General features: G+C 42.4%; 1 protein-coding gene across 8 annotated transcripts in view; it reads left to right on the plus strand.

The window, feature by feature from the left end:
- bcor (BCL6 corepressor) overlaps positions 1-24,903 on the plus strand; it is a 262,619-nt gene that overhangs the window by 158,191 nt on the left and 79,525 nt on the right. The window contains exon 1 of one of the 8 annotated variants that reach the window (XM_033033094.1): positions 693-770. The exons of 6 other annotated variants lie outside the window; for them this stretch is intronic. In XM_033033094.1, the coding sequence (XP_032888985.1) occupies positions 708-770 (63 nt within the window). In that variant the 5' untranslated portion in view covers positions 693-707. Of the gene's footprint in view, positions 1-692; positions 771-6,506; positions 7,641-24,903 lie in introns of those variants that run through there. One more of the 8 variants, XM_033033096.1, reaches the window with a different exon arrangement.

A 24,903-nucleotide genomic window follows, 5' to 3' on the forward strand; every position in this document is an offset into this window, starting at 1 on the left:
GCTCCATAGATGCTGCTGCACCCGCTGAGTTTCTCCAGCATTTTTGTGTACCATCGATTTTACACTGGTGTTTCAGTAATCACATCCATTACTCCTTTCCAATGGGGAGGAGTATTATGGGTACAAAGAAACCGCAATTGCTGGGATCTGGAGCAAAACCCAAAGAGCTGGAAGAACTCAGCAGGGCAGGCAGCATCTGTGGAGGGGCTGGACAGGGGATGGTTGGGACCCTTCTCCAGACTAATGTATTAAGTAGAACTACATTTTCTATTTCCTTTTTTCAAATTATGTAAACAAATTGCACTTTGTCCCAAATACCTTGTACTAAATTGCAATCTTTTATATTAAGAGATAAATTATGGTAATGTGTTTGGTGTCTGACATGTGTAAATACGTTGTATGCGTGTCAGCGTCTTTGATGGCTTGCATTTTAAAAGTCGGCGAGTAATATTTATAATCCTATATTAAATGGGCAGATTGTTGCTTGGCAAGATTGTATGCATGCAGCACAAATGTCTTTTCAGTTTAATTTTTTTAAATAAGTTTTCGAAATAGGATCATCGCAATAGTGCAGGATGAGGTTCTTCTTTCAAAATCACAATCTCCTAATTTTTATTTTTATTTTGTCTTGAACCAAATTTGTTTGATTTAACTTGGCAACGATGTCAAACTCACGCAGAGAAGCCTGTGTCTGAGCCTGGTCACAAATGAGTGTTTATGCAACTTCGAATCGCGATGCAGGAAACGCGAATGCCGAAATTGGTGGAGAGGTGCGTGTGTTTGTGAGCAGCCAATTCTCTAAATGGACGGTGGCTCTTAATGCCCCAGTAGTTTATGAAGTAAATAACGCTCCTTTAAAATGTTGTTTTTACTGTGTAGAAAGGTTTACGGTCGGAGTTTAGTCATTGCTAGACTTTTGTTCTGCTTTGTATTGTAAGCAGATATCGATACTTTGACGTGTCTCGCCCTTCCCGCCGCTCATCTGGCGAATTTTGAGGTACATTTGACGTTCTTTGTTCGTGCGGGCAAGTTATAAAATAATGAAATCATTTTGAGAAAGCTCTACGTTGTCCAACAGCGTGGAGATGATTCCAGTTTTTTTCACGTTTAAACTGTGCAGCTTTGTTGTTGTGTCCACCCTTTCTCATGCCTTCCTTTTTCATGTTTCCTGTGTCTATTTCGAGGCGTTTCAGTCTTGGTAATAAGCTTGAGATTGGCGCTGTACATATTACGGTGAAGCGGTCGGGTCGAGGAAGTTGCTCTGAAGAGTGGGGGATGGGAGCTTTCGCCATCTTTGTCTTGTGAAGTCGCTGTACTGGTTTTGTGGTGGAGCGCAACATTAGCAGCGAGACAGGTGGCGCACTTCGCGCTGCTCTCCCTCGTTATCGGCAATGAAATCAATGAAAAAGGGATGTAATACCTTTGAATATTTAAAAACCTAAACCGTATATCAAATTACACCAATCTCACAATGAACGCCGAATGTATATAAGGATCGCATCACAACGTGTAGGCGCAGACATCCACTGCTTTATTTTCTCCCAAAAGTAAAATGTGGAACAAAGAACGTGGAAACAATCGTAACTGATAACACTTTTGTAACAACAGATAACAAACCAGCGAACCGGGTTGTTGCCTCTAAAACAAACGTTTCCTTTGGGGGAATTACAGAAATCAGCTGACGTTAGTTCTAATTGTATCGGCTGCTCCTTCCGAGAGAAGGTCGCGGTTCCCTGAATTAGGATGTGAAACAGACTCGAGCAGATGTGTTCTCTAAAGTGAACTGTCGCAACCTCCCCGCTGTCTCTGCTTGGAATCAGGGCGATACTAAAGGATGTCTGTAACACCGGTGGAAATTCTGGCACATTAGTAAGCACGCAGCCCAAGGCTGCGAGTGATTTAAAGAGGCCAAAGTGTGCAGACCTCGAAATACTCGACAAAAGTAAAGCACCACGCAGTCGCAACACGCTGACACAAATTGGTGTGAAAGCACACCTCCAACCAGGGCATGGTTGTTACATTAAACAATGCAGAGAACACAAACGGTCAGATCTTCTATTGTGACTAATCTTTTTAGTGGTAACAACCTCTCTCCCTTGAGGGGGGAGGGGTCGTTAAACGCCCCTCCACCCCCCTTTCGCCTTGTGTATTCTTGGCATTAAGAATCTAATCTTCATTTTGTCCCAGGGTTAATGGTTCAAAAAGAGAGTGGATCACTTCATGGGATAGAGAGAGACTATCTTTGGCATATAAATTACGGCCAGTGTATTTTTTTAAAAATAAAACGTTTTTCTCTGTCATTATAAAAGAGACTAGATGCGAATGTATTTTTAAAAAAAGGGCCTCTAACTCTTGCACAAATTGTATCGTACGTTTGGACGTCCGGATCGATTCATCTTTCAAAGTTATTATCCTTGTATTCTGAAACTATTCTCATTTAAAATAAGCCCCAGTCCCCGATGTTCTTTTGTTGCCTCGCATTGAAATAGAAAGATGTTGCAATAAGGTTATTTCTGGAGAAAGTCGTGGGAAGAGCGGTGGTCTCTTTTTGACTAACAGTCGAGCTTCCTTGAGATGGTGCCGAAAACAGTCCTTAACAGGAGTCCAGTCAGCCTCGGAGCGCCCTGTTTCCGCTCGGGTTCAGAGAAACACAAACTGGTTCTGCGAACGCTTCGCAGCCGCGAGGCAGCTGCTGCTGTGAACTGTTCGTGCGGGGCCACGGGTGCACGAATGCGTGTGGCTGATTATACGTGACTGAATGCGATTGCGGGGGAGTAATGTGTGACGAAGGGGAATGCGAATCTGTGTGGTTGCAACGGAGGTTGTTGCACCTAGGATGTCGAAAGGATAGCGAATGTCTGAAACTGAGAGGAAGGGAGGGGGGGGGGGGGGGGGGCGGCTTGAGTTATTGTGCGCAAATGAGTGAGTGGTGCAAGTATGGAAGGAGGCCTTTGGGTGATGCGATAATGTGAGCGGGACTGGTATAGTGAGGGAAACGGGCACCGTGTGTATATGAGGGAGAGAGTAGTGAGAGGAACGGGGACGTGTGCATGTGTTTGTGAGTGTGTGTGTGAGAGCGAGAGATAAATTGGGGATAGACACAAAAGGCTGGAGTTACTCAGCGGGACAGGCAGCATCTCTGAAGAGGGAATGGGTGACGTTTCGTGTCGAGACCCTTCATAAATTGGGGAATCTGGGATTGTGTGTGTATTAGGGAGGGAGAGAGAGAGAGATGGGGAAATGGGGTCTGTATGTGTGAAGGGGGGGGGGGGGAGCGAGGGAGAGGTTAGGGGAATTGGGACTGTGCGTGTGTTAGGGAGGGAGAGAATCGGTATGTGTGAGAGAGATTAGGGAAATTAGGACCGTTTGTGTTTTTGGGATGGTGAGAGAAATGAGAGAAACAAGGACTGTGTCTGTGTGTGATACATTAGGGAATCTGGGACTGTTTTGGGGAGAGATAAATTGGGAGGAAAGGGAACTGCGTGTGTATGACGGGGGAGAGGAGAGACCGTGTGTATTAGGGAGAGGGAGAGAGAGAGAAATGGGGAAACGGTGTGTGTGTGTATGGGAGAGAGATTAGTGAAACTAGGACCGTGTGTGTTTTAGGGAAAGAAAATGATGGAAACGAGGTATGTGTTTGTGTGAGAGGGAGATTAGGGAATCTGGGATTGTATATATGTGTACATGACGGAGAGAGAGATTGGGGAAATTGAAACAGTGTGTTTTAGGGAAGGAGAGAGAAATGGGGAAACTGTGTGGGGGAGAGAGAGAAGGAGAATGAAACGAAGACTGCGTGCATATGTGTGTGAGGGGGTAAGATTAGGGAAACGGAGCGTTTGTGTAAGAGAGAGCGCGCGATTAGGGAAATCGGGACCGTGTGTGTGTGTGATTAGGAATCTAGGAACGTGTGTATGGGGGGGGGGGGGGGGGGTGGGAGATTGGGAAACTGGGACTGTGTGTGTGGGAGAGAGAGATTATGGAAACTGACCGTGTGTGTGTGTGTGTGAGAGAGAGAGATAAAAGGGGAAGCTGGGACTGTGTGTGAATGAGGGGAGAGAGGGAGATTAGTGGGAATTGAGACCGTGTGTTTTAAGGAGGGAAAATGGGAAAACTGTGTGTGTGTATATGTGTGTGTGTGGGGGGGGGGGGGGGGGGGGGGGGGGAGGAGGAGGGGGAAGATGGGTGAAACTAGAACCGTGTGTGTTTTAGGGCGGGAGTGAGGGAAACGGGTGTATGCTCGTGTGTGAAAGAGAGATTAGGGAAACTGACTGTGCGTGCATGTATGAGGGAGAGAGATATATTAGGGAAACTGCGACCATGTGTGTGAGAGAAATGAAGAAATCGTGGACTGCGTGTGTGGTTGTGTGTAGATACATGCTTGTGTGTGTGAGGGAAACGGGGACTGTGTGTTTGGTTGTGTGTGTGTGTGGTTGTGTGTAGATACGTGCTTGTGTGTGTGAGGGAAACGGGGACTGTGTGTGTGTAGATACGTGCTTGTGTGTGTGTAAATACGTGCTTGTGTGTGTGTAAATACGTGCTTGTGTGTGTGTGTAAATACGTGCTTGTGTGTGTGTGGTTGTGTGTGTGTGTAGATACGTGCTTGTGTGTGTGTAAATACGTGCTTGTGTGTGTGAGGGAAACGGGGACTGTGTGTGTGTGTGGTTGTGTGTGTGTGTGTGGTTGTGTGTAGATACGTGCTTGTGTGTGTGTGAGGGAAACGGGGGCTGTGTGTGTGTGAGGTTGTGTGTGTGTGTGGTTGTGTGTAGATACGTGCTTGTGTGTGTGAGGGAAACGGGGACTGTGTGTGTGTGTGTGTAGATACGTGCTTGTGTGTGTGTGAGGGAAACGGGGGCTGTGTGTGTGTGTGGTTGTGTGTAGATACGTGCTTGTGTGTGTGTGAGGGAAACGAGGACTGTTTGAGAGAAAGCGAGAGGCGAAGCAGGAGGATGTGATCTATGGGCGTGTGAAGGAGGAAGTATGCGTGTGTGAGTCGAGGAGTAACGCGCGTGCAATTCTGAGACTGAGACCACGATGGTGAGAGGGTATACGGGGTGTGCACGGACGAGTAAGCGCTTATTTCAAGACTATGGATGAGATTGGCAGAGTAAAGTAGTGCCAGGGACGGAACAGTTATTTGTCGGGCTGCGGGAGCAGGACTGATTGAGCGTGAGAAGAGTGTGTTTGTGTGTGTGAGTGACAGATTGTAAGGGAAGCTGTGTCTTGGTATGACAGGTCAGGAGTGTGTTGGCTGCGGGAGGACGTGGGAAGAGATGAGTGTACAATTCTCTGTGGGACCCGTGGTTACGTGACAACATGTCATATTTTATATAGGTGCCCCCTTGTGCGTGAATGTGAGTGTCCGAAGGTGGAAGGAAGCTTTCCCGCGCGGGACGTGCGCAAAGCGTCCTGACCTTTTGGTCAACTCCCCAGGGACGGGCAAGGGAAGAGTTTGCGGAGACAATCGAGTCAGTTTGAGCACCACAGTTGTGACACGTTTAATCATTAGTGCCTACACCTATTATCAATACAAGTTCCGTTTGTATTCTGAAGAAGCGATTAAGAAACGGTCAGATATTTGGACAATGTTGCAAAATTTCAAATGAACACAATAGAGTGGTTCGCAATGTTTTATTTTTCTCGGTACTTATTCATAACGTAAATGTTCTTCTCCTTATATCTATGAAATATTTGGAAACTACGTAGAAAATACAGGCTATTCGGCCCACAATGTCCGTACTATACATAACGCCGTTGAACTAATCTCATCTACCTCCACGTGATCCATATCCCTCCATTCCCTGCATATCCCCGTGTCTATCTAAAATGCCACTATCGTATCTGCCTCCACCACCACCCCTGGCAACGGGTCTCGGTGTTAAAAAAAATTGTCTCGCCTATTTCCTTTAGACGCCCCCCTCACCTTAAAGCTTTGCCCTCAAGCCTTTGACATTTCCTCCCTGGGGGGAAACAAAGTTCTGACGCCTACCTATGCCAAAGTTCAATGCCGCTCATAACTTTATGTACTTGAAATAATGTAATAAAAATTAGCGTGAAATAAGTTTTAGACTTGGAGACTTTGGAGATACAGCGCGGAAACGGGACTTTCGGCCCATCGAGTCTGCGCAGACCAGCGATCTGACGGTACATTAGCACTATCCTACACACCAGGGACAATTTACAATTTTACCGAAGCCAATTCGCCTACAAGGCTGTACGTCTTTTGAGTATGGAAGGAAACCGGAGCTCCCGGAAAAAACCCACGCGGTCATAGGGAGAACGTGCAAACTCCGTACAGGCACCATCCTTAGTCAGGATTGAACCCGGGTCTCTGACGATGTAAGGCAGCAACTCTCGCTGCACCACTGTGCCGCCCTTGAGCTGATCTCAGTTTTAAGACACATTTATGAAGGAACTGGCTAATGACTTGACCAACGTGTGATTTGAATATTAGAACATTATCCGTACCGATTAAGTATCCGAATGAGTGTGCCTAAATGTGACCGGTTCCGATGTTTAAGTATAGTTGATAGGTAATGTTAACAACTCAGCATAGAATTTCTCGTCAGTGACGGTAATCAGCGAATAATATAAACGGGGCACCTCCTTCTCCATATTAAAAACTACCACTATTTGCCAGTTTGGGAATCTATGATCTAGAATGTGCAATGTTAGACCACAGACGAGATCCGAATGGTCCGCAAGACAGAAACTTTTAACAGCCTTGCCATTTATATCTTGCGCGATTGAAGCTTGTGCTCGGATGATACAAGCGTCAGTTGTTTTGCAGTGTGCCTATGAAATATATTTAATGAACGAGCGTTGTGCGGCGTGTACTGCTCGCGATGTTGCTGGTGCGGGAGAGATTCTTGCTCTGGGGTTACAAGCTGAACCTTGATGTTTATGGTAATTGAAGTTAACGACTGGCCTTATGGGTAGAGTGGGGTTTTTTTCCAGTCCCGGAGCGGAGCTACACGTTCGGGCTGGATCGGAAATTTAAAAAAATCGGCTCACACTGTGGTAGCCGAACCACGTCTGCGCCAGTGATCTGCCGGAGGGCTCTTCACTTCAGTACTGCTGCGCCCACCCCACCCCCCTGCTCCTCCACCCCCCCCCCCCCCCCCCCCCCCCCTCTCTCTCTCTCTCTCTCCTCCCACAAGCCTGAGGTTCGACAAGTTGGGGGATGAGGGGCGACGAAGTGAGCGTGTGAGGCGATAGACCGGATGGTTTGGCCGCTGTGTGTACAGTGAGGAGGCAACATGGCGCTGCGAACAGTTCCGTGCCAGAGGATCGGGGCCGATCTCCACCTGTGCAGCGAACATTTACACTGAAACCTTGGCAGACTAAACTGGGGCGAGCAGTCGCGGCGCTCACACAACGCACCGTTCGTCGGCAGTCAAAGGCCTTTTCCCTTGATGGTTTTTCTCTCTCCTTTTTAAAGAGCGGACCCCTCCCCCTTCCCTCTGGTGGACATCCTGATTTGTGGGGTGATAAGCTTGCTTCTCTCGCATTTCATATGCGCAGATAAAAGAAGTATATCTTGGCTATAGAAAATATAAAGACACGTGGATGCAGCGGAGAAAACCAAGAGGTCGACGTCGGAGTACTTGTCTAGTTATATTACGTGGATAAATTGGAAACAGGTAAGAAAGGGTTATGTGAACTGAATGGATATGGACGGGGCTTTTCTAATCTCTAATACCGCTGTGGGACCGCGGACTGTCGGAAAACGGAGACTGGGTGAAGTCGTCGCTCCACAACGTGCGATACTCAGTCACTTTTTTCGTTTCAGTAAAAGTAGATGTGCAAATAAAATCCCACCAGTTTCTCTAGAAAACGTACCTCGAGCTAATATTGAGGATAAGTTTCGAGACTCGGATTAGCAGTCTGTGTGGGTCCGAACGCAACTTCGCGATTCGGTTCACTATCTGATCCATTCGGCTTCACCAAACACCATCGATCTGCTAAGATCCGCGGACTTGCAAACATCAATTTGACCTTTTTTAAGTGCAAAGGCGCATTGTGAAATACGCTCGTCGTCTGCAGAGGAACTGGCGCTTTTGCAAATACTGTTTCGCTCTGCCTGTGTTGTACAAAGGAACGCGGATCTCTTCCCACCGCAAAGCTGAACCGTGCAGTATCACCCCTTCCCCCCACACAGCGATAGCTATGATCAACCTCCGAATTCCGCTCTGGAGGTTTAACCAGATGCTTTTTAAACCTTTTTACGCATTTGTTATCTTTATTCTAAAATTAACACGGGTTGAAGATAACGGAAACATGGTTATTTTGTACATATCTCGAGTAGAAAATGTAAGTTATTTTTGGCGAGGAAGGGCGGGCGACATCGTTCAACACCGAAGAACAGTTCTATATTTATGCATATTTTACCAATAAAGTGCTTACGGTTCTAGACTTACAAAAGCGAAGAGTGCCAGTGAAAGACCTTGTGGGTGCAGCGTAGTGATATATATTGACAGAGCTGTGTCTTCCAGGTTATTGCGAAAGCACCTTTAATGTTATCAAGTGTTTGCGTTGTAGAATAATATATAGACAACGCACCGACTCCCCCTCAACGTGTTTACGGTCATTTGAGCAGCTTGGGGGGAATGTTAGAGCGAGATGTGTTGAAGGTTGTTCAACTGCGAGCTGGTTACCTGAAAGGTGACATGTACCCGTATGGTAGCTGCCAGTTCTGCCTGATTGAAGGCTTTGGCCGTATTGTACGTCTCTGTCTAAATGATCGATCGGTCTAGACAACAGTGGTCGGCTCCCTGGAAGCCCGGGGAGTAGGGACTGGAGTCGCAGGGGAAAATACTGAGGGGAAGTAAACTGGACTCTGAGATGCGCCTTGTCTTTTTTTTCTAAACGTACCGCAGCCCTCCGAGCGGATGAGGAATTTAAAGTTTGGTTGGGAATGTCTTGCTGTGGGCGTAGTTCAGTAGGCGTTTGCGCAAATGTAGGTGTTCTCGCCCTCCCGCGCGTATCACCGGATTAACACCATGATACATACTTGAACCTTTAAGCGCAAGTACACTTGTATATCCAAAATTACTATTGTACAATTCACCGAACCCCTGCTCTGGTGTTTCCACTATCCTTCAGCCTTTCTCTTGAACTTTTTGTAATACTGAAATGAATGAAACCACCGAATGAAAAGAGTTGATTGAGGTAGAAGCGCAGACAGCACTGACTCACTATTGCAGACTTCTCTTAACATGCTCTGCGCATCTGCATGGTCGGTATATACTTTAAAAAAGACAAATGTATTAATATCCTAAGCCCGCTTCACCTGTCAAGAATCCGGGAATATATCCTTTTGCAAACGTGTGTTTGGAAATGTCAGAACCTCCAACATTTTCGACTTCCACGGGCTTGTTAATTTTATTTCGCCACTAAGGTTATAAAGCTTTTCCCGTATGGGTCCCTTGGTCAATCGTCATTAAACAGAGTCCCGCCGCGCTGTTCGACATAAACTACAAACACCTCAGTGCTGCCGATCTCCATTCCGAAGTATTTCCGCTTTCATCGAACCCTCGTTACCTAAATCGTAGGTTCACCGGTATCTTTTACATTAACAATAAGATGTGTTAATTCTGATACAATTGTTGACGATATCTTATTTTCGGTGCCATTGAACACGTAGTTAGCACACGTCTTTTATCACATAGTGATCGCTATAATTTATCATTTTTGTGGGGGGGAGGGGGAGAGGCGACGTTTCGGCTTGGGACCCTTCTTCCGATCATATGTAACCATGTACTAAGGCTGTTTCCAATCGCGAACGTCATTAGCTATGTTAAAACACACTACTTGGATGGAAACGTTATATACGTGGACTCCTGATACATGTGTAATATATTTATGACAACTTACAACACCAACTGGCCAGAGTCCAAAATCCTAACTGTGCAGAGAAAAAATCCATGTGAAGAGGGTTGGAATGGAGAGATACATTACCTGGAAATTCCGTGGAGCACAAGTAGAAAGTAGTCAAGTAAAAGAAAATCCACTCGAACATAAATACCAGGGAAAGTAAATTACTTTGACAGTGCAACCTGGACAATGTCACCATTTAACCCCATGCAATGTAAACCAAGAAGAGAGGAACCTGAAATACACGTTTGTTCACTGAATGTCATTGAAGATAATTACTGGGGAGGAACTGTACGTAAATGTCATTATTCTAATCTTTCCTCAATAATCCATGGCACAAACCTGCATAAACCATGCAGAGTAGCCAACAAACCTTGCTTTACCTTTGACCATGGCCCATGATTATGATTGAACATCTTAATCAGTTCACAGGATATAACACAAAAAAAACTCTCCACCCTAATACAATCAGACCGAAGAAGGGCACCGGCCTGAAACGGCACCTACCTATGTTCCCCAGAGATGCTGCCTGACCCGCTGATTTACTCCAGCATTACGTGTGCTTTTTGTAAACCAGCATCTGCAGTTCCTTTGGTTGGATGTTTCCTTCCAGATATCGCCCCTCTAAAACCATCTGTGACACGCCTTCTGATGGCGAGCAACAAGTGAACTCTTGTAGTTGTTACTTGAGAGGGATGGCAAAAATCAAGCGTACGAAAATTATCGCCATTAGGGCTCTGTAAAGTGTAATGTGTGATCCTTTTCGGCCTTGATTATTTATTTGGTGTATTTACACATAGTTGATGAGTGATTTAGTAGGGGATTTCTGGTCTTCTTTCTTCCTTCTCCTTCTGCCCTGGTATCTCCAATGGTATCCCATTATATAAACACCGGGCTGTAGATTTTAGGTCCCTGTTTCTAATTCAAGATCAGAACCGATGTCCACGCAATTCAGCAGGTATAAAAGCACGTTAGCACGTTAGTAGATGTACTATGGTCAAATGAGAATTAGAGTTGATATCAGGATCAAAAATATTTAGTTGGATTCAATGTGACCTAATCCAATATTCAACTTCTTTGTTAAGCAAAATTAATAGTGAAGATATAACTTTAAGCATCTGTTGCCTCTTATTTGAAACATCTATAAGGTTGACTCCTCCACATTGGTACAAAACCACTGAATCCATATTTTTTATCTCAGAGGCTCACAGACAGGCGTGATCAATAAAGAAGTTGTGTGCCAAGAATGGATTCAAGTGACAGGCATAAAGGGATCATCACACATTGAGATACTGATAGTTTTACAGGGGTTAGTTCTTAGGTTGATTTTAACTTGGCAGGCACAGCACGGGGTGGATTTATTGCATTTAATTAATGGTAACCAGAGGAAAGAAAGTAAATGCTCAACACCAAGTTGTATTCAGTTGTGCAAAAAAAATCGAATGATGTTCCCCTACATGATGCAGTCAGATTTCATGTACTGAAATGTAAATGTTTCGGGAAAAACAATCCATTGTCTTTTTTAAGACCTCCATGATGAATGGCCTTATAGCCATAGCATTCATACAACTGGATTGTAACACATTTTTCTTATGTTTGAGATCTTACTCTTATATATTTAATTTTAAAGCAAATTAAGATGAGCTAAATGGTCGATCAGTTTTTCATTTAAGTTTTATAAACTGTAAAGTTTTGGCCATGTTCTGTTAAATTTCATGAATTGAACTCAATAGTTAATCTGATTTGAACGTGAAGTTTACAATTTTTTTACTTATTTGTATAATAATGGTATTACTTAGCAATAATGCTATTATTTGTAACAAAACTTCACTTCTAATAATATTGGCTTATGTCCATGGCATAAGGGGTTGGTGAAGTACTATTAATCAGAACAGTTGTCAGAAATACTTAATGTTGGAACAGCTGATGTGACAAGACACAACCGTTAGATGTAACAGATACAATGGGCTGTTTGCTAGCTGAATGTGGTGCCAAAATAAAAATTATAACTCGTAAGTAAAATGGATTTTGTATTTGTAATTTCATTGTTATTTTTCTAGTTTCATCCTGTACTTTAATAGCTAATTAAAAACAAAAAATGCTGGAAACGCACAGTGGGTCAGGCAGCATCCGTGAAAGTTAAACAGAGTTCACATTTCGGGCCAAAGATCTGACCAAGGGTCATAGACCTAAAACCTAATTCTATTTATCTTTCTACAAACACCACTTGCCCAACTGAGTGTTTCCACAACTTTCTGTTATTAATTTCATATTTCCTACAACAGCAATCTTTTTTAGATTTTCCCTCTTACAACTGATTGTATTTCTTTGTGTTTTCCCCAATTTTATTGCGTTGGCCATTAATACTTAGCAATCTATTGACTGTTTAAAAAAAAAAAAAATACCATGCTAAAAATATTCTCGCTCATATACTTTAAAATGTAACATAAATATTTTTAAATCATGTTTCACAAATGAGACTTACATCTACATTAGATTAGATCTTGATTAGATCTACATTAAGTTTTTTTTAACATGCAAGCTTTCTTATAATTATGTGTGAAGTTCGTACCTTCATCTGTTCGGCATAAACTAGTGTGCTGAGCAGAAACTTGCTGCATCTGGCTTTTAATTAAAAGAATGGAATAACTTAATGTTGTGGACATTTGATCTTGTCCGATAGTAACTGATTTTGCATTATTCTCCACAAGCTGCAGTTTATGCATGCTGGTAACAATGAAACTAGCATTAGAACCACTTCTAAATGGTCAATGGTTGAGGATAAATGTACAGTGTTTACACAATCTATTTCAGACTCATGAAGATTTGGTGCTTGAAAACGGCTATTTATCGTAAAACAATCTCTTTGTTCCCATCTGGCCAAAGGATTCTAGATGGTAGAAGTAGCAGAATCTTATTGCAATCATATATGACATTGGACAAAAATGTAGAACGTGTGCCAAGATGTGACAATGTTGCAAGATTTTTTTTTACAGACGTTTTACTTATGAATACTACATTGTTACACTTGAATGTATGAATTAATAAGTTTACTTTGCCACTTGGTAAAACCATGAGTGTTTTGATTATACAGTGCCCTCCAAATGTTTGGGACAAACACCCATCATTTATTTATGTACTCCACAATTTGAGATTTGTAATAGAAAAAATCACATGTGCACATTATCAGATTCTAATAAAGGGTATTTTTATACCTTTTAGTTTCACCATGTAGAAATTACAGCAGTGTTTATACATAGTCCCCCCATTTCAGGGCACCATAATGTTTGGGATACAGCAATGTCATGTAAATGAAAGTAGTTATGTTTAGTATTTTGTTGCAAATCTTTGGCATGCAATGACTGCTTGAAGTCTGCGATTCATGGACATCACCAGTTGCTGGGTGTCTTCTCTGGTGATGCATACCAAAAGACATGGGACGCTGTGAGAAAACAATATTGCATAAGGCCTGTATTGCAGCCATCTTTAACTTATGCTTGTTTTGGGGGCCAGTCCCCTTCAGTTTTCTCTTCAGCATATAAAAGGCATGCTCAACTTGGTTCAGATCGTGTGGTTGACTTGGCCACTCAAGAATTGACCATTTTTTAGCTTTGAAAAACTCCTTCGTTGCTTTAGTAGTATGTTTGGGATCATTGTCTTGCGGCAGAATGAACTGCTGGCCAATGAGTTTTGAGGCATTTGATTGAACTTGAGCAGATAGGATGTGTCTATACACTTCAGAATTCATTATGTTACTACCATCAGCAGTTGTATCATCAATGACGACAAGTGAGCCAGTACCTTCAGCAGCCATACATGCCCAGGCCATAACACTCTCACCACCGTGTTTCACAGATGAGGTGGTATGCTTTGGATCTTGGGCAGTTCCTTCTCTCCTCCATACTTTGCTCTTGCCATCACTGATATAAGTTAATCTTCATCTCATCTGTCCACAAGGCCTGTTTTGTAGAACTGTGGTTGCTCTTTTAAGTACTTCTTGGCAAACTGTAACCGGGCCATCCTTTTTTTGCAGCTAACCAGAGGTTTTCATCTTGCAGTTGTAGCCTCTGTATTTCTGTTCATGAAGTCTTCTATGGACAGTGGTCATTGACAAATCCACACCTGACTCCGGAAGAGTGTTTCTGATCTGTCGGACAGGTGTTTGGGAATTTTGCTTTATTATAGAGAGAATTCTTCTGTCATCAGCTGTGGAGGTCTTCCTTGGCCTGCCATTTCCTTTGCAATTAGTAAGCTCACCAGTGCTCTCTTTCTTCTTAATGATGTTCTAAACAGTTGATTTTGGTAAGCGTAAGGTTTGGCTTATATCTCTAACAATTTTATACTTGTTTCTCAGTCTCATAATGGCTTCTTTGACTTTCATTGGCACAACTTTGGTCCTCGTGTTGATAAACAGCAATAAAAGTTTCCAATGGTGATAGAAAGACTGGAGGAAAGACTAGGTGCTGAAAGCTCTCTTGTACCTGTATTAAGGAGGCAATTAAACACACCTGAGCAATTACAGACACCTGTGAAACTATGTGTCCCAAACATTATGGTGCCCTGAAATGGGGGGACTATTTATAAACACAGCTGTAATTTCTACATGGTGAAACCAAAATGTATAAAAATGGTCTTTAATAAAATCTGGCAATGCGCACTTTAACCACATGTGATTTTTTTTCTCTTATAAATCTGAAATTGTGGAGTACAGAGAAATATAAATAAATGACGGAGCTTTGTCCCAAACATTATGGAGAGCACTGTGACCTCAACTCCACAGTCCCATCAACTTGTGGTATTCTTTCACCCCTTTGGAAATCAGGTTCCTATCTATGCCTGCATTAAAAATATTTCAAGACTCTGCTTCCATCAATCTTTGAGGAAGTACATTCCAAAAGACGTGGGATGCTGTGAGAAAACAATATTGCATAATCTCAATATTGGGTGGTACAGTATCGCAGCTAGTAGAGATAATGTCTAGGAAGGAATTACAGATGCTGATTTAAACCAAAGATGACACAAAGAGCTGGAGTAACTCAGCAGACAAGGCAGCATCTCTGGAGGAAATTAATGGGTCTCAACCCGAAAAGTCACCAATTCCTTTTCTCCAGAGATGCTGTCTGACCCGCTGAGTTACTCCAACTTTTTGTGTCCATCTTAGAGATAATGTCTCACATCTTAGATTTAATCGTGACCTCCAGCGGCTAAATGGAGTTTGCATATTTTCCTGATGATTGTGGGATTCCTATAATGTTCATGTTTTCTTCCATATCAAAATGATATGTGGGTTGTTAAGTTAATTGATACCTTGTGTGTAGGTAAGTGATAGAATCTGATGTGTATATTTGTGTGTGAAGTTTGTAGGAATTGATGCAGATTTTGGAAGAGTTAATTTGGAGTATTATAGGATTGGTGCAAATGAGTGCTTGATAGTCAGCGCAAACTCTGTGGGCCAAATGGTCTGTTTCTGGGCCTATGTCACAATGAATTAAGTGGGTAATGTCTCACTTTTAAAGACTTACTCCTAGCTCAACATACTTTCTCGAGAGGAAAATCATTTCCATTTCCACTCTGTCAAGATCCTTCAGGATAACATGCTTTACAAGCAAGTCCCATCGCCATAGCTGCATGGGTACAAGCACAGTCTTTCTTATCTTTTCTCATATGACAATGCTCTCTCATTCCAGATGTTGGCTTAGAAAACCTCTGAACTTCCAGCCTATTTATTCCAGTCCATTACTGTATGCAGTAGGGTACTTCAGATGTGAACTCACCAATCCCTCGCATACATAAATTGCATATCTCTCTATTGAATTTCCCTTGCAAAATGAATAACATTTTGTTATTTATAGAATTATATGGTCTACCTGCACACTAGCACTTTCTACTTTTGGATTATGCTGCATTTTTTGTGGATTCTATAACCTGACAACAGCAGAACAATGGGAATTTAGTCATTATAATGCAAATACCTCTTGTATAAAAAGTAATTTGTTAAATATTGCCCTATTTATAAAAAGGTTTGGATCTGAATTGAAATAGTGTGAAATATTTCAGTTGACATTTATCCTGCAAACTGGTCACCAGTAAATGCTAGGAAGTTTAAAATACATATTGCCTTCATCTGTTAACTAGTGGATTGTTATTTACATAACAGCATTCCCTCATATACAGGCACGTGTTGCCAGGAGATATAAGGTTGTTCAATTGTACTCGCCCTGAATTTAAAAGCAACTTAAATTTAGTAGCGGTCTCAGGATAACAAAGGCTCTGGTTTGTTTCATTAACTTTTAGTGCAAATACATTCAGTAATTGAAATTGTTAGCAATGCACAACCACTGGATTAACATCAGTTGCAAGACAGATCATTGAAATGGTGTGTGTTCACATAATTTGTGGTCGTGTGGCGCAGACTTAAATTTTTTTAGAACAAAACAATTAATTCCTTTAAAATGTCATATGGGTTGTCCTAATCTTCATTGCGAGACTCATTCTTCGAATATTTCTGGAACCAGATCGATGACTGTGACTTAATTAACTTGGACTTGCTTAACCCGTCCAATTGGCATTACCAAATTAACAGTTTATTTTGGTTACATCGTAGTTCTACGTTAAGGGGACACGCGGAAATGTGAAACACCGTATTTATTTCATGCTGGGTTATTAAATGAAAAAAACAATTAAGACCTGATAATACCGGCGCATGGAAAAGCTTTTGTGAGGATTGTAAATTCTCATACGCTCAACATGTTTTAGTTGATTGCGTTCTATTCAATATTCTCTGCACCGTGGATGTCGGTGCAGATAAGTTATGATGCGAAAACAACGCACAATTTCTACAATTTGTTGAAATGATCCGTGTGCATTAAGAGTGTGTGTTGAGAGTGGGACGGGTGAGCTCTTTGCGCAACCTTGTTTTAACGTTGGCGACCGCACACCCAGAAGCTGTTCTCACTTTTGCATGGAACGTCCACGTTACCTTCACATCAGCAGCAACTCGCCTCTGTGGCCTCTTGCGGGGCTTTCTGAATGCATGCGGCCATTTAATTATCAGGCTCTATGGTTATATGCTTACTTGCGTTGGCCTTGGATGTTACCACTTCATAGCGGCCAGAAAGCGCAGTAAATGCTCTAGACGCCAATTTCGCCATCCACGCATCCTGTTAAAAGATCGAGCATCACTCCCGACTGTGTTTACAATAAACTAAAAGGTTATTACGCCCAAAGAAAACGCGTGGAATGAGGCAGGCAGTAAGTGGGCGAGATCAGATTTCAGGCTCGGCTCCCAGAGGAGAAGTCAGGGTTTGATTGAAGCGCACTCCGCTCCTGCCTCCCCTGGGAGACCAGCCCTGAAACCTGAGATCGCGAGCCGTTTAAAAAAAAAACCTTTATGAAAAAAGGGACGAGAAGGCACGGATCGCTGAGCTCTTTGGAGGATTCTGGCAGCCTGTGCCTCTGCTGTGAATATCGAGTTGTGTTCTAGCGGTGATTGACTGAGATAGCACATTTTAGGAACCGCATTATACCGTTATCGTTTTTTAAAACGTACCCTGTTAATCTTTGGCATATATACTGGACGTATGCACCTGTGTGTGTGTGTGTGTGTGTGTGAGTGAGTAGTGGCTTAACTTTATGGGATGGATGGAATTAAGTCCAGACGCCGAACTTCGCTAATGGTATCGTTAATTTCTGAGATGCTCGAGACAATCGCATTACCAATCGCAAATATAAATATCTGTTTTTAAGTTGCAACTATTTGAATGCACCGCCCAGAATGCCCACGCGCGCGATGGTTACTAGTTTGGCAATGCATTGCATTTAAACACATTAGAAAATTGAGTCTACATAAAACTTGATAACCGCACAGCTCCTTTTTATTGCTAAAATGCAATTCAAATTATTTACAAAAAGCACTCAAAACGTGCATGGAATAAATTATTTATCTGCTGTTTGAACACCAATTGGAATCCTTTCCTGAAAAAAAATAGCTGGAACGTAAAACAGACCACTGTGACAACTGTGGATTTTCTTGTTGCCTAACGACACATTTTAAACAGATGTGTGATGAAAAGTGGAAGATTAAAACGAGTTTCCAAAGGAGGACGTGTGAATCACGTGTGGCGAATGAACATTTTCTATTTTAATTGCACAGGTGTCACGGGCACCAGAAGACGGGTAAAACGGGTGCGTGGTTTATGGCTCGTCCGCGAGCAGATTTGTTACACTAATTTGAAATAATTGGAATATTCTTGTATAAAGAAGTGATCCTAAGGCATTGGATGCAATGAATTTTTGAAGCCAGTTCGGGCACATTCTTACATATACCATCATCACGCCCGCCCTAGGTTTGAATGTTTTGTGCTTTGCGGCCGCGCAGAGAAGATTTAAGATCAGCTTTTAAACCTTTTTGTACCTTTTTTAACATTTAAAATACACGTATAATTGAAACGGGTATAATTTCCCCGCAAAGCGTTGCGGTCAGACATGTAAAGCAAGTTTTGTCATGTTCAGCCCCATGGCAACCCAGAATGAGTTTCTAACAATTGAATGATATACCCTGTCTAGTATCCAGTTGGTTTGAAATCCATACCCAGGAGATAGTCTCTCAATGATGCGGATATGTTCTACACTGTGACTGGAAACACGTGCGATTTAAGTGAAAGAGAACCAGAAACATCGTCGCATTTTCTTTTTGTTTTGCTTCTGCTGCACAGGGTTACACATCGTACTGTGGAAGGAATAGATACTTGGCCCGTTTTGAAAAGTATAGGTTTACTAATGTACGGAGGGCAATGCCACAAACCAATAACCCACCCTGTACAGTAACAGAGATTCCCTGTAATTTAGTGTGATTAATTGTTCAGTTGCGGCTGGGTGGAAAAAAAAACACTGCTAGGAAATAAAGGCCCTGTTCACTCAGTCTCGGGTCTGTGTTTGAAATCAGCTTGTTGTGTTTTTCGCAAATGATAATTTTCTATATATAGAGGTTGATTTCATGATTAGAGAAAGCAGCTGCCGCTGTGGATTCTAAAGCAATAAGAACAATGACGTTGTTGTTGGGCGGATTCGTGGTCTTCCTTCATCTGGGAGAATATGTAGTCTGGTTTTTACAGCGGTGATCCAGAGAGACGAATGGAAATAATCTGACATCTGTTCCAGGAGACAGCCTCGATGCGAACTCCCACCTCTTCTTTTTTTTAAAAGAGGTAACAACTCCGTTACCAGTGTGATGATTTCTTTAAAAAAAATCATGGACGGAGTTCTGAAAATGCAGCTTTTTAATATATAAGATTACATTTGCCCATGGAAATGTAGATTAACCCTTTCAGATTATCCGCCTCTCCAAAATTGTCGAGACACAAGGTACAGTAGATGCTGGTTTTATCTCGCTACAGCAATCTTGAAATTGTGTCATTTTTAATTTCAAAAGTGCGAATGCGGTGTCTTGTTATTTTGGAAAACCAACATTAAAAGGAAGTGTTGGCTCTAAGGCAAAACAAAGAACAAGGAATAAAACCAATATTGATAACTTCAAGAAGGCATGTATTAATTCTCCGGATTTATCAATCGAAGGGTTAGATCAAAAAGCTACCTAATTAATACGCTTCCTTGTCACCCATTATGTAAGGAGATAACTAGAAATATGATTTGCCGACCAAACCACTTCCATTTTGTCCATCTGACCATGAGGAACATAGAATAGTATAGCACGGGAACAGGGCGTCCTGCCTCCAATGTCAGTACGGAACATGATGTTGCGTTAAACTCATCTCCTCTCCACGTGATGCATACCCCTCGATTGACATTTTATTCCCAGCATATTCCTAAGAAGGTAAACGCTAGTCTAAAGTGTCAAAACACAGAGGGTGAGCATTCTGAATCGGTAGGTAACCTGCTAAACTTTTTCAATTTAATTCTATGTACAGTTTTGACAGAGTGTCTTGATCATATGTGTGTGTCTATATATATGTATATGTATATGAAAAGCTACATTACAAGTAAAGGTTATTTTTGGTACAGCAAAGCATAATTTATGTATACAGGGGGAAGGGGGTGTCAGTTTTCAATAAGAGGAAAAGTCTGAAAATGCATATGATTGTAAGACAGACAGCCCAATAATTCAGAAGAATGGCGATAACGTGGAACTCGGTACGAGCTGAGGTGTTTATGGAGAATAGTATTAACACAGTTAAGGGGTGACCAGTACACAGAATGATAGTAGGGAGTATAGGATTATATTTTGACAGGGTGAAATGGAGTTGGGGTCGGTCAGTTTACATTGACATGCACCCTTTGAACGGAGTGGTCTGTTTCTGCGCTGTGCCGTGTTTATAACTGGATTTATTGGCTCCAGTTAGTTAGAACCAAGTTTATGCAGCTTGCCCAGAACTAAATGTTATAAATTGGCCGGGGCAGCATTTCGCTCCCTAATACTTGAAACTTTCAGAAATGTCCAGGAGCGTCAACACACATTTGACCACATTTAAATTGGATTTATACCGCGATGTTACTATGGTCCTAGTGTCAAGTAGCGGGATTGCTTCTCTCCCAAGAGGTCGCGTCCCTCCAGAGTCAGTTAAGATCTTGAGTGATGAAACAGAACGTGGCTTTTTAAAATTTATTGAATTCGCACAGCATAACTCAATTCTCAGTTACAAAAAATATATAGCAATCTACAATGGACATGGAACACGCAGGCATTAGTCGGCGCCGTTATGTTAAATTTTATCCTGCATAAGGACTCCGTGATCCATGATTCCCCTGAGTTGTCAAGAGTGTTTTTTGTCATGTGTCCCGAAACGGTTCAATGAAATTCTTACTTGCAGTTATAATAAAAAAATACCGGAATCCATCCAGCTCGTCGGTTGAAGGGAGCAGCACAACAGATAAAAAGTGAAGTATTGTTCGGGGCGGTGCATTGATCACATCAATACCCCAGTCATGATGTTAAAGTAACTAGAAAACAAACTTAAACAGCTGGCATATCTCAAGAGAGGAGGGGGTTGTTTATGGACAACCTCTTAGTTAAAAGAGGCCTGTCCGAATAAAGAAAATTATTGTGTTTGTTGGAATTGTTAATAAAATTAATAAAATGGAAATACCCGGCAGCGTAGACAACATCAGCAGAAAGTGACACAGTTATCGTTTCAAATCCATGACCTTTCATCTGGTCATTGACCTGAAATGATAACTGCACCTCTCTCCACAGATGGTGCCCGAGCTGCTGAGTATTATCAGCATTTCTATTTTTTAGTCAGAACAAGGAACCGGTTTTGTCTCTCGATAAGGAGAGTGGGGGAGGGGAGTTAATACTGAAGAATTGAAGTGTGGGATAATCTCGTTATGCGCATTTTAACTATTCCAGCATTTGGCTGAAAACGACCGATATTATTATCTAGATGGCAGGAGGGAATTTGTCACCTTCAACCGGACAGTTCTGCGAGGAAGGGACGTTTTCTTGTACACTGGGTAATCTGGACGTTTTGCTGCCGTTTGATGGATTTTAGGCAGTTTGTGAACCGGGTGGGGCTGGATTTTGTGTCACGTGGGGAATTTTCTTAAGAATCCGTTGTATTCAATCAGCTCAGTCTAACTTCAGTCTCAGTCTAACTTGGAGATGTTCCTTTCAATCCCATTTGGATTTCCGCTGACCAATGTTTTGCTTACTGAAGTTGCTGGTAACCCCCCCGATGAAGCTGCATTTCTGCAAACCCTTGTCGAAGTCTGTCGATTCTGCTCATTTTAACCGCGTGCAGTTTCTGCCCTGCACAGCGATCATTTCTCCCAGTTTTGCAAGGAAGCTGCCGATTCCGCCAACCGTCAGGAAAAGGAGGAGCGATTCTGCAGTTTAACCGGACGGCCGATTTTGCTAAAGCTAGGAGGAGGCCATCGTAGGAATTGCAGATCAGATCGTGCTCACTTTGAAGTTTACTGGGCTGGGAAATAGATAAAACCAAGCCCGGTTTACAGCTCTCGCTGTAACACGGTTCTGTTGACGACAACTCATCTCATTTCTCTAAAGTTAGTCGCAACAAAATCCGAAATCCAGTTGATTGATGTTCCAATTGACCATCATCGTATCACATCCCGTATTCTCCCTTTAACATTCAGGGATTTATTGGTTCTCCCTGCGTTTATATTTTCCTCCGTATTAGCTGGAAGAAATTAAGGGGCATTTGAAAAAAAGTCCAAGCCAATAGTCTGCTTTTTCTGAGAAAGATTGCTCGATACTCCTGCAGGAGTCCCGCAGACTACTCTCGGGTTCCCCCAGGGATTTCCGCTAATCGATCTTGCCGACTAAGCTGTTGCTTCGTCAAAGGGGAATACGGCTCGTTGCCTGCCTTCCACAATTATGCAAAAATCAACCATCCGCGATCAATATCTCCTAACGTCCCTTCGAATTTATCTTTGTTTTCAGGCGGTCTTGACTGGCAGCTCCGCTTTTGAGCCAACCAGCTTTTCATTGTGAATCTGATTATCCCGTTTTAAAGGAGGGAGAGGGAGGAGGGGGGCATGCAACACATTCAGCCAGAGCGCGAAGGATCGGGATTGCACCGTTGTGGCGCAAGGGAGGGCAGCGCAGCCGGAAAATGAACTCAGTCCCCACGGAGCAGTGCTTTCCTTGTGTCTGGCGAGCAGGAGTAGTTTCTAAAATGGCGCGCAGTCTGTGCGGAATGGAGAAGGTCTCGGCGTTAAAGTTAATCCAGTCTCGGGGCAGAGTGAGAGCGGTCGGTCACGAAATGTTCAGCAGCAATAGTTGTAAACCAATCAGTATCCCCCCCCCCCCCAAACTTCCCTCCTCCTGTCCACCTGGTTTATTGATCGCATGAGTCGGTTCATTGCCAGGCAACCTCGCCTTCAGCAGCGGCTCTGTCTGTCCGGGCGCTTGGGTTCTAGTCCCAAGTATTAAAGTGCCAAACAAAGATAGTGTGTCAAATGCAGTCAATGTTTTTGTTAAAAACCCTTTGATTTGTACCTTCCGCCCTGCCAGGGCCTTCCGGTGCAATTTTACACATCTGCAACTTTCTTCCTCGCCTAGTGGCCAACGGAAATATCCCCCCTCCCCTCCTCTCCTCTCCCTTTTTTTCAAATTGTAAATATGGACTTATATAAGAGTGGAGTTAACTGCGGGTTGCCGCCATTTTAAACTGCCAAGAATCAACGTTTTGTAAATGTATAAGGAGACGATCGGATGAAACTTGGGTGGAAGCCACAGTCGAGGCGAAACCAAAAAGCCTTCTCTTTCGTGCCACCGATCCCCTCTAACCGTTTGGCTGCAAACAAGTTCGTCAGAGATTCTCATCGAAGTTTTATCGGTCGGTCTCTGAAAGTGAAATTTCTCTGGGCGTCCCCTCCACCTCTTTTTTATTTCCAACCCGGGCAACTTGATCCCGCCAGTAGATGAGAACAAAGGTTACATGTGTTTACGGACCAGCCCTCAAGGTCATTTCTCAGCCGGCTGCACGTGATGGGTCCGGGTACACTCCTCTCTTCCCTGAAGTTATGTATCGCTTTCAGCTGTCAGAGCCCTGAATGCGTTGTCATGTGTAATAATTGTCAGGATACGTCGGCGAGATAAGTCGACCTGTAATAAATTCGAGCAGTTTACCCACCATGTAAATAACGTGTTTGTCACGGGTGCGGGGTGCGATATGGGGAACAATCCAGTGACCACTCTGCATTGCCAGGCCGCACATGGCTAGAGACGCCGCATTGTTTTGCTGGTTCTGAGTGTGCTTTTGAATGCGAGCAGTGATTTTTTTTAAACCTATGCGCGACGCTTTGCAGAGATGCTTTTTTTCCCACCGCTCCTGTAATATGACGTGCAATTTGGTCCCAAGAGGGAGTTAAGAACATAGTGCTGTGACTTAATTTAATTTACGTTGTGTTGATTCTCATTTGTGTTTAACGTGAACGGACTTTTGAGAAAATTAAACTAATTAACAGTAATGAATGACATGCTCTACGTTTTTCCCCCGGACACTGTCCACATTATTAAATTTTTAAATCGGTGATTTGTTCTTGTTCACTCAGGTAAAATATATATCTGTAACTTTACCTTTCCGTAGATAGGATGGAACAGTGTGAATATCTTATGGATTTATTAAAAAACCATCAGGTTAAAGCGCCTTCTGCTTTTTGATTTATATTGAAATGTATAACAAATAGGAGACTGCCCCATTTTTATTTGGAGTGAAAGTGCAGCCTTTATAGAAATATTATCTAGGATAAATGATTTTTGAATATTTTCACATGGAATATGCTTATACTAAAAATACGAGCTAGGAAGTGAAATAAGAATGTTTAGTTTTAGTATATATATATATATATTGTCACATGTACCAAGGTAGAGTGAAAAGCTTTTGTTTGCGTGCTATCCAGTCAAAGAAAAGACTACATGATTACAATCAAGCTGTCCACAGTGCACTGTGGTTCCGCAAATAATACTATTTAAGCCCCATAACTTTTGACTAAGTGCTTGATCACTTTCAGCCGGTTGGTTAGATAAGTTAACTTGGGGGATAATTTCCCAATGATGGATATTGCATTGTTCGATATCCTTACTTCATATATTTAATGTAGCTAGTTCACAAACATGCCATCGTGGAAAACCATAAAATATGGATATAGATATTTTAAGATACAAACTGGATGAAAGGAAACTGTTAAGATTAATATTAAAATATAATTGGAGCCAAACTGGCAATTTCACAACTGAATAAATGTAGATGTTCATGTTGCTGGAATACAGAGAATATGGATGAGTGAAATTAATGGTTTAACAAAAATGTACTTCAGCCTTATTCAATAAGCAGCTGTGAAAGAAAACTGTGAATAAGACCGTGCCTCTCTTATTTATCATGGTGCTGCTTCGTAAATAGCCATTCCCAATCGTGTCCTAAATCGTTTAAAGAACAGAATTTTGTGCTGTCTTAATTATATCATATCCCACATTCCAATAATCTATTGCCCATTTTGGATTAAGTTTATCAATTATGGTCAAATATTGTACATTATCATAACATTCCA

The sequence above is a fragment of the Amblyraja radiata genome, chromosome 14 (assembly GCF_010909765.2).
Source record: "Amblyraja radiata isolate CabotCenter1 chromosome 14, sAmbRad1.1.pri, whole genome shotgun sequence".
Classification (NCBI taxonomy): Eukaryota; Metazoa; Chordata; class Chondrichthyes; order Rajiformes; family Rajidae; genus Amblyraja; species Amblyraja radiata.